This window comes from Amblyomma maculatum, chromosome 1 (assembly GCF_055883805.1).
Source record: "Amblyomma maculatum isolate TAMU_Amacu chromosome 1, ASM5588380v1, whole genome shotgun sequence".
In the NCBI taxonomy this organism is placed as follows: domain Eukaryota; kingdom Metazoa; phylum Arthropoda; class Arachnida; order Ixodida; family Ixodidae; genus Amblyomma; species Amblyomma maculatum.
This window is the reverse complement of record NC_139344.1, coordinates 266,685,167-266,698,970: the sequence shown is the minus strand read 5'-3', so window position 1 is coordinate 266,698,970 and position 13,804 is coordinate 266,685,167. Positions and strand designations below refer to the sequence as shown.

The 13,804-nt window shown below is 42.9% G+C and overlaps 2 protein-coding genes across 7 annotated transcripts in view; one reads left to right on the top strand and one right to left on the bottom strand.

Moving 5' to 3' along the window:
• Positions 1-3,538, top strand: part of LOC146206473 (lateral signaling target protein 2 homolog) — a 47,573-nt gene extending 44,035 nt beyond the window's left edge. The window contains exons 13-14 of the mRNA XM_084591159.1: positions 1,513-1,616; positions 2,832-3,538. Coding sequence (XP_084447285.1) covers positions 1,513-1,616; positions 2,832-2,966 — 239 coding nt within the window. The 3' untranslated portion in view covers positions 2,967-3,538. The remainder of the gene's footprint in view (positions 1-1,512; positions 1,617-2,831) is intronic.
• Positions 3,262-13,804, bottom strand: part of Mms19 (MMS19 nucleotide excision repair protein) — a 57,317-nt gene continuing 46,774 nt past the window's right edge. For 4 of the 6 annotated variants that reach the window (XM_084591153.1, XM_084591154.1, XM_084591155.1 and 1 more), the window contains 7 exons: positions 12,943-13,248; positions 11,773-11,847; positions 5,345-5,453; positions 5,178-5,260; positions 4,544-4,702; positions 3,878-4,035; positions 3,262-3,616 (listed from right to left, as the gene is read on the bottom strand). In XM_084591153.1, coding sequence (XP_084447279.1) covers positions 3,586-3,616; positions 3,878-4,035; positions 4,544-4,702; positions 5,178-5,260; positions 5,345-5,453; positions 11,773-11,847; positions 12,943-13,248 — 921 coding nt within the window. In that variant the 3' untranslated portion in view covers positions 3,262-3,585. Of the gene's footprint in view, positions 3,617-3,877; positions 4,036-4,543; positions 5,043-5,177; positions 5,261-5,344; positions 5,454-11,772; positions 11,848-12,942; positions 13,249-13,804 lie in introns of those variants that run through there. The other 2 variants (XM_084591157.1, XM_084591156.1) reach the window with 2 other exon arrangements.

Here is a 13,804-nt window from a genome sequence, read left to right as displayed (position 1 = left end):
GACAGCCTGCTTTAGCCTTACAAAAATCTGGCTTCAGGAGATACCTCTACTTAATAAACACAATCTGCTTAAAACACTCTACTGCATCTATTGGTTGGTTCAGGGAAAGGGAAAGGCGCAGTATCTGTCACACTTGTTTTTGTGGACACCTGAACCATGCCGTAAGGGAAGGGAGGAAGGTGGGAGTGAAAATGAAAAGAGAGGAAGAGGAGCCGTAGTGGAGGGCTACAGAGTAATTTCGACCACCTTGGGGATCTTTAACGTTTTGCCTCCATCGAAACTCAGCTGCCGAGGTCGGGATCAAACCCGGGTACTCCGGCACAGTCCTACCACTGCATGACCCCAGCGGGGCTTACTACTGCATCTATGAATTCAATTCAAAATATTTCATTTTTTTTTTTACTCTTTAGTGGCTCAAAAATAAAAATTAGTTTACTATTTCATCTATGAATTCATTTTTTGTGATCAGTCATATGCCACTAAGAGGTGCAAAAAAATAAAATACATCAAATATTTTCAATTACGACCTTTGCTCTCGTTTCTATCTTTTCAAACATTGGTTGGGGTGTGCCAGTCACTGTTATTACAGTTCAAACTTGATTTAACAACGTTCAGGGGAGCCGTGAAATATTTCGTTAAATCGGGAACTTCATTAAATCGAGTGAGGCATTTCTCGGTCCTATGATTTGGTGCATTTGGTTATAAGGTGCGGCTGTATCCAAAAAGCTATTATGGCATCATACTTGCAAATCCTTAACGCTCCTAAAATGAAATGCGGCCAGCAAAAATGACCGGCGCCAGTAGCACAAAAAAAAAAGTTACTCGAGAGGAATCCAAGAGGACTACAAATTTATTTTACACCGAAGAAGTCGAAGTCTGTGATCTTTGCCTGCGTGCGCTTTGTGAGCAATCACCGCACCAATTTCTCGTAGGTCTGAAGAGCTATGTAGCACTGTAGGCCTAACAAGCAGAGCTTGTGAGGTGCATGCACTCAATGGCGCGGGAAAGTATCCGCAGAAGCACAGTGGTGAACGAACCACACAAAGCACGCCGCAAAAAAAGCACCGAAGTGCAACACAGCCCTTTGGAATGCGACGACTTTTTTTACCACCGGCACCATCTAATGAATTCAATTGAACATTATAACTTTCATTTTGCGCCGCGCAGTTTAAAAAAAGTGGGACGAAGGTGCCCCGTGCTGTTACCATCTCTACAAAATAGACCGAAATAGCCCCTTTCCACCTTCATTTTTCAAAAAAAAGTTCATTAAATCTGGGCAGATCATGGAATTGATTTCTTTATTTCGAGTTAGTCAAAGCATTGGATCCTATGGGCGTCTGAGGGAGAATTACGATATCTTCGTTAAATCGAGTTTTGACTGTAGTAATATTTCAATGCAGTTTGGTGCATTTGCTCTGTGCTGTGATTATTATTTTATAATAGCAGCTCTAGCATTTTGCCTTAACTTTCTTGTGGTGCTGCAGGAAATTAGACACAAGCGTTTAATTTCAGGCAACCCAGTGTGGATGCCTGATGAGTTGACTGCCAACTGCATGGACTGCAATGCCCACTTCACGCTATTGCGCCGGAGACATCACTGCCGCAGGTGTGGAAAGGTGAGAAAAACTTACAGGACTAAGTCTGCTTAGTTGCAGCAATGTGAAAGCACTTACTGCAGCAGACTATATTGATGCATGTTCATTTCTTTATGCCTTTGCTGATTATGATTGACTGAATGAGTACCTAATTCAGATAAATTATGAAGTGACCCACTTATTTGTAAGTACAGTAGAACCTTTGTGATACGAATCTCACGGGGTCGCGAAAAATTCGTATCAAAATGAACGAAAATAAGTATGCAGAAGCGTAAGAAAGGCAGTCGTGCATATCTGTTTACATAAGTTTTATTACGGTCGCGCGGTCAAGCTGGCCACTTGCGGCGCACGCAGTGCGAGCCACTCGACGTCGACGACGCATGGGCCGCGTGCGGACTTCTCACGGCACATAAAGCGCAACTAGACAGCGACGTGCCAGTCGCATAGCGCCGCAGACTGCTCGCGAAGTCTACAATGTGCAGGCCGTGCACGCCCGCCGCTTACGCCGCCGCCGACTACTCACGACTGCGCGCCGCTGCAAACCTTTCGCGGCGTGGAAAACGATCGCGATGCCAGCAATGTGCGATCCGCTCGCCTCCGCGTACTTCTCACGGCGTGTACGGCATGAATGGGGATGGCGACATGCGGGCCGCGCGGCGCCGCAAACTACTCGCGGATCGCGATCCCGGAGCCAGCGATGTCCGGTCCATGCGCACCGGCTGCGTACGCTGCCGCCAGCTACGGTGGTTGCGACGGGTGTGGTTCGTGGGCCACGCACAGCTGAAAGCTTTTCGCTGCTCGTGATACGTACATACACAGCGGCTGGCGATCACGAAGTGAACGATGTGCGGGCAGTGCGTAGTGCTCAAGGTTGCGGTCGCAGTTCGCGCGTTCGTATCATCCGTAGTGGCGCGGGAGAGTGTTTGGACCATCCAAAATTTCGCTCATTGTACACAATGCACTCTGCCCAGGGAATTTCGCGAATTCGTATCATCCTAAAATTCGTATTACCGAGATTTTAATGTAATTGACTAATTCAAGTGATTAAATAATGTTTCTAATTAAACATCTGGGTGACTTAAGCAATTATGTAAATAGGAATAAAATATTAACTATTCCATACTCTGGATGACAGCGCAGACTCACTCTTCCAATACATGCTGGTGCTCTAGAGACAAGAGATGCTTTCACATTATTATGCTGTGTGGAGTCATAGAGTTGGTTCTGTCTGTGCAGATCTTCTGCTCACGATGCAGCGCCCATTCAATCACACTGCCCCGGTACGGCCACTACAAGCCAGTGCGTGTATGCAACTCGTGCTTCATCTGTCGTGTGACATCCGTGGTGGAAGAATTGGTTCATGGCTGTTGACCGAATGCTTCCGCACCAGAAAGGAAGGAAGGCAGTGGCAAAGCCTTCTTGAACTGGAGCACCCTGCCACAGCTTGCTCTGGTGTGCAACTACAGGGCCTGCAGCTGCCTGTGATGAGAACCTGCCAATTACTGCTATACATCTGCCATTAGCCATGGTTGAGTTGGTGTGTCAAAACATATGTTCATACTGCAGTCGTGGACGTTTTCTAGTCTTATATAACTGTGTACTAACGCTAGCGCTGACACAATTGACACCCTGTGTAGCTGAAAGGCAGTGTATGTTTGTGTGTGTGATATATGTTTGCCTTCCACCCATCCCCCTTCCTTCCTTCATTTTTTTTTTTTTTTTCTAAAAGAAGTGGACAACTTTCATTTTGTCAGTAAAATTTGTGCCAAAGCTTTACATTACACTCCCCTTTTATAAAAATAAGTTTGGTGCTTGACAAAGGTTTATTTTTTACTCATGAACCAAGGAAAAAAAAAAAATTCAGGGCTGAATTGGGTAGGAATTTGAACCCGGTTGCTTTTGTAGGCGAAATCTAGTTACATAAAATATGTTATGCAATTTGATGGCCCTTGCGTGCATCAATGCCGATGACTTGGCATGCCGTGCTGTGTCATACACCTGACGGCTCTCCAACCATGTGCCTGCAAAATGAAAGATAAAGTATGCTTCTGCACCAACACACAGTTTCTAAGCTTACTGAATAATAACATTCTTAGTTGCATGCTGTCACTTAATCCCAAGATGTTTCTGACCACTAGCAGTTCAGCACAAATTGCAAACCACTCAATGCTGTCTTTCATATGTTCTGCCATCTTTTTCAGCACTTCTACAATGACTAAAGGATAGCTTTGAAACTAGATGACAATGCAAGTTCTAAGCTGAATGCAGCAGTAAATGTTTACCATAGCGATGATGCCTGGGCAGCCACCTGCCGCACTAGGCGCTTGTGGTCAGCCAAGCACGGTACCAGACCCTGGAGCACCCGCTGTTTGTAGATCTTGTTCTTGTCCCCAACAGTGGACAACCGAAGCAGGCACTGCAGAGCTGACCGGCGAATTTCCTGCAGGCAACGTAGCATGTGCAAAAATTGTTTACAAGTACTGCATAATGGAATTCACAAATTGTAAGATATAAACCTTCCATGTTCTAAAGGTGCAGTAACACAGCAAAAATTTCTTCATAGCTAATGAGGACTGAGCTAAATGTTTACTGCATACAGGCTTTCAATAGGCACGAGGCAGTCGAGAACCCCATCTGAGCCAAAAGACTGACATCTTTCAAAACTGAATACAATTTTTAATTCAATAGCCCATCACAATTATTAGTCCTCAACAAAGCATTCATGAGCACAGAAAGCAGGTACTGCCACACATGCTGCATCTCTAGCAGACTGATGCCATGATAACGTTATAACAGCTTTACGATTTCTTCACACTAGCACCATCATCACCGACCCAATTGTTTGATATTACTGGAGCCCTGTTTTAACCTTGACAATCTATCTCTAATTTCATTTGAGATCAAGGCCAATCCTGGCCATGTGGCATGCACCTTTGACATATTCTCACCATGGAAAAAGGCTGCTTGGCAAGCCGCAAGAGTTGTTCCAGGACAGATTCAAGATGGGAAGCCATCAGACCTACATTTTCAGTGAGGCATGGTAGCACACACTCCGCTATCACCGATTTCTCAGCGCTGCTCAAGGCGGTCACCAAGATCGGTAAAATCTGCATGTATAAAGAGCAGTTAGAATGCTTTGTTTCAACGTGGACTGTGGCTAGCTTGTCAACAGCCACAAATTTGCAATAAAGCACATAGGCTGAACTTCTATGCTGCTATGAGAAATTGCACCCAGACAATGTTTCTTCCACACTGCAACTGTACCTTCACGTGTCTACCTATTGCTGCCACAACAAAGTCAACCTTTTTCATGCATAAAATTCAAAAATCAGTCGGCCCCACCAAAACTTTTGCAGCATTTTCACACACCTCTCCCTTACCTTGTCGGTATAGTTATATTCAGGCAAGTAGGCAGCAAAGGACTTAATTTCTGTGCAAGATTGTACCCTGTTGATTTGGAGAAAACATTTATTAATATGCTAGACAGTGTTAAAACTTTTGTTGCATACACACAAGTTAACTACAAAAAATTTAAAAAGCAGTCAGCTCTGCCAAAACATAGGTCCTGCAGACCTCTCTTACCTTGTCAATATAGGTATTCACAACTGGCTTTGGAACATAGGCAAGCTGGCAGCACAGGGCCATCAGAAAGTTGTCCTTTATGGCTGCCAGGCAGAATAAAAATGACCATGTGTCAATTTTTAGCCATGCTGCACACCACAGAACCAGGAAACATGCTTCGTTCTTACCTTCAATTGTGACACTGTTAAAACCTTCAATGAGGAAATCTACAGTTTCCACAAAGAATCTCTGTGGATGCATAAGCTTCACTATGCAGTGCCCTTGCACTGTCAGGACCTGCAAGAAGGAAAAGCTTGATTTAAGACTGCATGAGGGACGTAGATGGAGACTGAAGAGGACACAGTGCTCTGTTGCCCCCTTTCAAAGAAAAGGTCGTACTTTTGAAGTAATCGCAGTGTAGCGCCAGTAGATACTGACACAAGGTAAAAGCGCAAAACCACACACAGGACGCAGAAAGGTGTGACTAGCACAGGCGCTGTGTTCGTCTCACCTTTCTGTGTCCTGTGTCTGGTTTTGCGCTGTTTTACCTTGTGATGATCAATCAACTAGCCCGCAATGTGGTATTCAGTAGATATTGAGTTTTTTGAAAAATTTTTCTTGTACCAGTGGTGAAGGAGCACGCAATGTTGCTGGTTGAGCAGACACTGAAGGGAAATGCTAACATGGAACTGCTAGCTTGCTCCCTAGGAATGGTATGTTTTGTTTTTTTTTTGCTTTTTTTTTCATGGACAGGCGACTGTTGCTTACAAAATCTAGAAAAAACTCTTTCAAATCAGAGGATGAGAACAATACAAAGGCACTTTTCCTACCTAATCCAATAGTCCTATTATGTTCTTTGGATGACAATGCCATACTGCCTGCCATGTGAAGCAGTGTATTGGCTTTCTTGCTAATGCTTGCTCTACCATTCAGAAAGAGCCTGAACATTACTTCCACTTCTGAAGTTGCAGTGCATGATTGCTTTATGCAGGCAAACTCTCATCTCTTGTGGAAATGAGCCAGTCGTGGCCGGATTGAAGGGCATTGCTGCTTTTAACTAGATTTTGTTCAATTTATAAACGAAATATTTACAATCTTCAGACATTAAGCCCTTACTGTAAATGAACTTCATATAACCTCTTCAATTTTTCATGAATGTTTGGGTGAATACTTTGAAGATATATTTGCATTGCTTTTAAGTTTTGTTTAACCACAATAGGGGTGAAAGGCTCCAAAGAAAAGATACACTGGTGTGCGCAATAACCTAAATCTGTTTTCTGCAAGCAGTCCTCCTATTTATTGGCCAAGGCTCTTCCCTGCCCACTTGAAAGAAATATGTGGAAAATGAATTTAAGAAAAAAGCCTGCTTAGTTGGGGGTTGCATAGAGGCAGATGTTGTATGCACAAGGTGGCTGCTTGGTACTTAATACAAGCGTACCAACAAAAATGTGCAGTCTGTGATCCAGGACAGTAAAAAAGCACGAGTTTCCCCATGGTTAAGCAATACAAGCAGCTTCATATGTCATCAGAGTTGAATGCAGGCAGTTATACAAAAGAGCATTCAATGAACAAGTTGGCAGGAGAATTTCAGCCGAAGATAGTGTTTTCAAGTATCCTTGTATGATTTGTTACATCGTATCCTGGTTATAGTGTTGATGTAAATAAATTACTTTTGGCAAGAACAGTGGCATGAACTTATTACTTGAGAAGTCACTGCAATTTTTATGACCCATATACTTCATTGCACAAATTCACATGCCAAAGCACATGTGACCAAGTAGATGCAGGTATGACTGCTGGCACTGGTTCTGCTATCACTCTCAAGGTCTTGAAAAGTAATCACTGCAGCTATTGAGCGATTTTGTTTCACCTGGTCACTTATGGCACAGCAGTGCCATTGAGGGAGGTTCTAGCTTCAAACAATGGAACAAGCTGGTGGTATTAAGGTACTATTCACGCTACCCAGCAGGTACAATAACACAAGAATAAATTACTTTGCCTCTGAGCTGGTGATGCAAGGCAATGTTAGGCTCTAGGGCAGACACTAAACTGGTGAAATGTCTGTGAGAGCTGAAGTACATTTCAGATTAGCAGAACTGGAAACACTCTGGACTATTCTGAAAAGCATAATTAAAGGATGCTCACTCGAAACGGTAATACAAGTGCTGGCTCAGTCAAATGTTGCGGGATCGAGTCCCGACCTCGACAGCCGCTTTTCAGTGGAGGCGAAAAGCTAGGCGCCCAAGTGCTGTGAGATGTCTGTGCACGTTAAAGAACCCCAGATGGTTGAAATTTCTGGAGCTCTCCACTACGGAGTGTCTCGTAGCCTGAGGCGCTTTGGGAAGTTAAACCCCAAAACCAATCCGAATATTGCCACCTTAGTGTTTATATGAACGAAGCACTTGCCCAGCCATGCGGTGCTTCTCTTGGCTCTGGACACAACTGGGAAGGCTGCCACCATGTGACTTCATAATACTATAGTAGGATACAACTTAGAAAAAAAATGTTTCTGTGAGCAATGGTATGCGGCATGTATATTATTCGCTGAACAGAAAGCTGAATTGGTTTTTGATATTGGTCTATACCGAACAACCCAGAGGCATGGAAATTCTTGCTTATAATTTGGTCTGATGGTTAAATTTTTATTTAGGTAACCAGAAAAGCCTTAACAGTGGGCAACACTGAGTGTGGCAGTTGCTGCAGGCTTGATTTGAATCTGACTATTGTTGTACTGTGTAGACACTTGCCTGAAAAATTTTTAAAACATAGCCCACCAGCAGCATTTTGTTTATCTGCCTAGCAGTGAATTCACTGTTTCCAGAGAGCATCTGCAATGAAGTTGAGCACCACTACAGGTCTGCCCATTCTTGGTCAGGCTCCAAAAGGCCTCCTGTACTGCAACAGTGATAGCCCTTCTTAATAACATGCTGAGAAGGAACAGATCACTGTTCCTGCTGATGTCTTCACTTAAATGGACCTTTTGGCACAGAAATGTGCAAGACAATGGAGTTGAGCAGTCTGCCATTAATCACACTGTGTGCAAAGCATTGTGTCAACCCAGGAGAGGGAGACTGTTGTAACAGTTGTCAAAGGGTCAATTTGGATCAAGGGTGACCTGACAGACACAACAGTCCTTGTCACAACAGGACTGCTAGCTCCTTGCCTCACCCTTTTTCACCTTCATTTGGAATGTGATGTGCATGTGCTTGCGGATTATGTCACGTGACACTTGACTGAAGCATGTGCAAGCAAACGTTCATGACGACATTAGTGCAGACTAAAATAGTTTAGCTTACGAGTTTAGTTTATGGGGTTTAACGTCCCAAAGCGACTAAGGCTGTGAGAGACGCCGTAGTGGAGGACTCCAAAAATTTCGACCACCTGGGGTTCTTTAATGAGCAGTGACATTGCACAGCACATGGGCACCTTGCTTTTCGCCTCCATCTAGAAGCGGCCGGGGCGGCCAGGATTTGATCCCGCATCTTGGGAACAGCAGTCGAGTGCCCTAACCACTGCTCCACCACAGTGGATGACTAAAATAGTGTTACGTCAACTAAGCATGCTGGTACAACAAAATCGGACAAGCAATGTGTATACTGATAGTAAAAGCAAGTGGCTTCTCGCCTTCTTCTCTCAAAGGGACTGATTACAATGAATGTTATCCGGGACAATGCCCCTACAACTTCACAGGAGTACTGTACATACATGTTTCCCACAATAAAATTTTTTGTATGCTATCTCATTTTGATGAACTTTTTATGAAGCTAAATCAAAATTTGTCTTGTCCCCCCATAAAGTGTCAAAAAGAAAATTGCAGAAATTGTGCGCTCGCAAAAAAAAGAATGGTGATGCAATTTCACTTGTATTCTGAAATGGCAACTGCAAGTGCCAGTGCTAAAGAAAATACCACTAATGTAAGCATTACTGTAAACTTGTGGCAGAATTGCAAATGGCATGCATGCAGAAACAGTGTTGTGACCTGTGCCGATATGAAGGGTTGCTGAACATCTGACTGATATCATGAGAGGACTTGTTAGGCTAGTGCTTCGTCTTGAAAGGAGGCTAGCACAAACAGGAGCACTTGTCCTATTCATTTTTCTTTTGGTACGTATTCTGTTCACATAAGGTGCACAGTACAGCGTGCACTCTGCTAACCATACTGCGCATTGGGATACAGTTGAACCCATTTATAAGGGGCATGCACTGGGGAGCAGTTTTTGTCTCTTATATGAGAGGTCCCTATAAGCAGGGTACCATGTTCACATTTTATAACCAGACATTATTTCGATGCAGGCATCCTACGGCTGAAATACGCAAAAAACAAGGCTACATCCTGTCACAAAAGCTTATTATAGCTTTCATTTACATATTGAATTTTCCTGGTGGACCGCCACACAAACTAACTGCACCTCACAACTTAAGTTTACCGTTGAAATAGTTGTAAATCTCGGACTGCTTCATGGCTGTATTGATGCTGTTTATCACAGCCTCTTCCAGCTTGAAAATCAAGCCAAGAGCCTCATGGCCACCGGGCCAAAACTGTATATGCCGGTGAGCTGCTTTTGCAGTGATTGCAAAGTGCGAACGCGATGTGACGTGGCACTGCAACTAGTGATTCGCAAGTTATGTGTCTGGTAATACTACAAGAACTCAAGTCAAAAAAGTGCCACGAGATCATAAATGTAGCGAAAACTATAAAACATCAGCAGAAATATCGCCTAGAAATTTATGCTTGTTTGACAAAGAATAACAGCACCTCTGAGTAACAAGTCTGTGAATGTCGCTACTCAGACGAAACATAAATGAAAAGCAAACAAGGCATTTCTGAGTGGAGCTGAAATTGGTTGAATAGCAAACAGAGCAGTTTATCTGTCCTTGCCAGAGCAGAACCACTTCAGTTCTTTTGTCATTTGTTTTAGTCTTGGCATGGCTATGTCTCTCTTTCTAGGCACAATGGCTTATTTTGTGTTAGCGGCACTAGCTGAGCGCTTTCTTTGCATTTACCAGATAGATTTGTCGCTCATACTGAACTGCAACATAATAGGCAATTTTCGCTGTGTTCTTCACACTAGTGGACAAAACACCTATGGTAATTTGTGATAGGAAACTCCACTAATTGGAGAACCCAATGCGCGCTCCCAATATGCTTGCTCAGATGCTCACATATTTCATAGCTGACTGACCTGCTCTTTGTTTGCTGAAGTTATAATTAATAATGACGGCACAGGTGTGTCTCTCTTCTTTTGTTTTCATTGTAGCTGCTACTGAACCTGGCAATGGATAGTACTGCATCTAATGTTAAAATGTCTGTTACAAGCAAAACTGAGTACCAAACTATAAGGCTAATTTGTCCTTTATAGCCAGTTGTCTTCTACCTACATCTAATTTCTGTTAAAAAAGGGGTCCAATTAATGAAAGTCATAGGGCGGCCAACCATTTGGGTGAATGGCATCTCTTATGCTCAATTGTCTGTTACATCCATGTCTCTTATAACGGGGTTCAGCTGCATTTACACAATAAGTTTACTGGCAGTGTGTGGACTCCTTGGAATGGCTGCTTAGATTGGGGTTCTTAGCCTGTGCACAGCACAGCACATGAGGTCATAATGCTTTGACTAACGCCTACACTCTCTTGCTATATAGACAAATGGTTAGGACAGTAACACAAGGGTGCAAAAAGCATGATAATCAAGCAAAGGCCTATTCTGAAAAAGTGAAGGCTACTTATCCTTTCGTAAACATTAGCTAGTCAAAGTTGCCCTACAAGGGTGACATGACCATCTTCGGCTTGATCTTTCCCCAACTCAACAGTGGCTATTACAACACACTGCTATCAAATTCAAATGAACTTCAAGTGCTGCAGAAGTAGTAAACACGCACTTGGCAACATCTCCCAATTTCAAGTTTTGTTAAACTATCTCAGAAAAAAAGACGAGATGCTCTGACGTCCTTACAGGTCCCTTGATCACACAGCATTTGATAAAACATTGCTACCATAAAGAATGAAACTACCAAACTAGAGGTGCAAAAATATAAAATTTTAGGTTGAAAAGTGAACATGAATAAAAATTGTCTGCAAACTGAATCGAACATTTTTGAGAATCTCAATATAGCATTGATGCTACATTAAGAACTCCTTGATGGTGAGTTTGCTTGTAAAAATAGCAAATGTCACATAAATTTACTCATTGTGCTATTCATTCTACCCATAGACCAAGCTTTTCATAAAAATGGATACAATGCAGATGCAAAGAATTATGCACTAAAGCGTCAGCTAGGTGATTGTCTCAATCTTTTCAACACGAAGCTTCAGGTAAATTACTGCTTTACGGGCATGGCTATGGCTAGCCTCCCGACATCCATGCCACTGATGCCAAACAGGGATAGTCGCTGCCAATCACTGACTGACTTTGTGGTCACATTTCAAGTCATTGCTCGAAATCTGAGCAACATTTCACAGCCTACCGTGAGTCAAGTTGCAAATCAATAAAGTCATTATTCAGGTATTTATGCTTAGCCTTTTCGCTGAATTAGGTGCATGCTGTACATATGGCAGTGTGTGGAATCACACATGACTCTGGTATATATGGTAGCACAAGAGAAAACTATTTACTTACAGATGGCTGCAAAATTTGCTGAAAGCCTTTGGCAGCATGCCTCCCCAGCTTTTCATCCTTCAGTAGCTCCTTAAGCTAAATGACAAAGGGGATATTCTGTCACAGCGCTATACACACAAAGTCTTGAGCATGTATACAGAGTCATGATTTCAACAGATTAGAAAAATATTTCTAACACTAGACAAGGACAAAGTAAGCACATTAAATGAACTATTACTAGGAGTCAGCTTGGCTTTCTACACGATGCTCTCTATTAATGTTACTGAACCTCGCTATAACATAGTCAAAGAAGGCCCACGATTTGTTTGTTGTAGCCGGTGCTTCAATATGCAACCTTGGTAGTAGCTGCTGCATGCCAACGAGCTTCCTTGCCACTGTATATACAAAGTGCCCACCACATGGCCAAATGTGCATACACCAACCGGACATGTCAGTGCCTTCTGCATCACGCATGGGCTTCCCAGCCTAGCCAATATGGGCTGCTGGGTGTATGATGGTGATTTTGCCAAAAAAGTTGGCTCTGCTGCGCAGCACACAAGTGCAGCATTGCACACAGCATGGCCGTCTGGAAACAAAAATTGTTTTACGCTATAGTTCTATGCCAGTTCGCCCAGTTCGCCCAGTGGGACCACCAAACATACCAAGTGCTCTGCCAGATAGTTCTAACAGTGCAAACATGTTGTGAAAATGAGAACTGAAGAGCACATGGAACCAAAAAAGCAAAGCATGTTCACAATTAGCCATGTGCAGCATAGCAAAAGAGGTTGGACAAAGGAGAAACTGAAACATGTTATATCAACTTGATACAGATATATGTATTGGGCATCATTAGAAGTTAACATACTCTGCACAAAATGACCAGTGGGGCTCATTGCTGGAAGTTTGTTCTCTCCCACAGTAGGAGAATTTTACTTCGTAAACACAAGCTACCAAATATATGGGCTTCTATGGGAGCTTCTGAGGAAAACGGCGGTTCCTTCACTTAATCCACAAGGTTGTTATAAACAATATTGTATTAGTGAGGTTCAGCCGTACATGGTAAAAAGTGCTTTAACTGAAATGCCATAAAAGTGTAACAGGCTTTGCTGATCCTTTGTAAGGAGTGAGCACAGTACAGCTTGAGAAACAATGGATTAAGACAAGCACGCCCTTGACACCAGCCGAACGTACCAATTTAGTATATGGTGCCAAATCCGGGTAGCCTCTAAGCAAGAGGGCTTTGGTCACCCACAGAAGCAGTTCTGTCTTGGGCAACGTCCAGTCAGGCTCAAAGCTTGGCTGTATGCAGCCCAAGGTCATCTCTAGGTCAGCATGTGGCAGCTTGTTCACATAACCAGCCAAGCATTGAGCCACAAGCTGTGTAGGGCACCGGCAGTGTGCACTGGCCAGCAACTCCATAAGATGCTGGTTGGCGCTGAGAAGTTCCGGCCGAATATGGCACACAACGCACTTGAGCAAAAGGAGAGAGCTGGTGGCCTGCAGTTAAGACGAGACTGGTTCATGAACAAGAGCACTACTTTAACACGGCAATCTCGAGGATACATAGCTAATAAACTCCATGATACCAGACAATGAACATGGTAATAGCAGTAAGGTTAATTCAAAACATATCTTGCTGTCAATATAGTAACTGTTAAAAATTCAAACTAAAGAAAACAAAATTTGTTCAAATTACATAGAGTATGAATGGGTAGCCTTTTTTGTTGATGGGATATGGGTGGGAATATGTTAATGGGACCCAAGTACCAATTCAAATAAGCTAGATGTTCCAATTAAGCAAACTTTAATTAACAAGGCTCTGGGGCACAAGTTTTTCACACTTCATCAGATTTAAAAAAGCAGCTTCAATAACAGCAAAGCTTTCTGGTTCTACAATAAAGTGCATGACTTTCATGGTTAATTTGCAATGATTAAAATGACACAATTTTTTAATTTTTTTTTCTTTGCATGATTCTTTTAAAAATGCACATTTAAAGTTAAAAAATATCAACTGCATGGAAGCCAATTATAACATGACCACTTTTTTTGATGA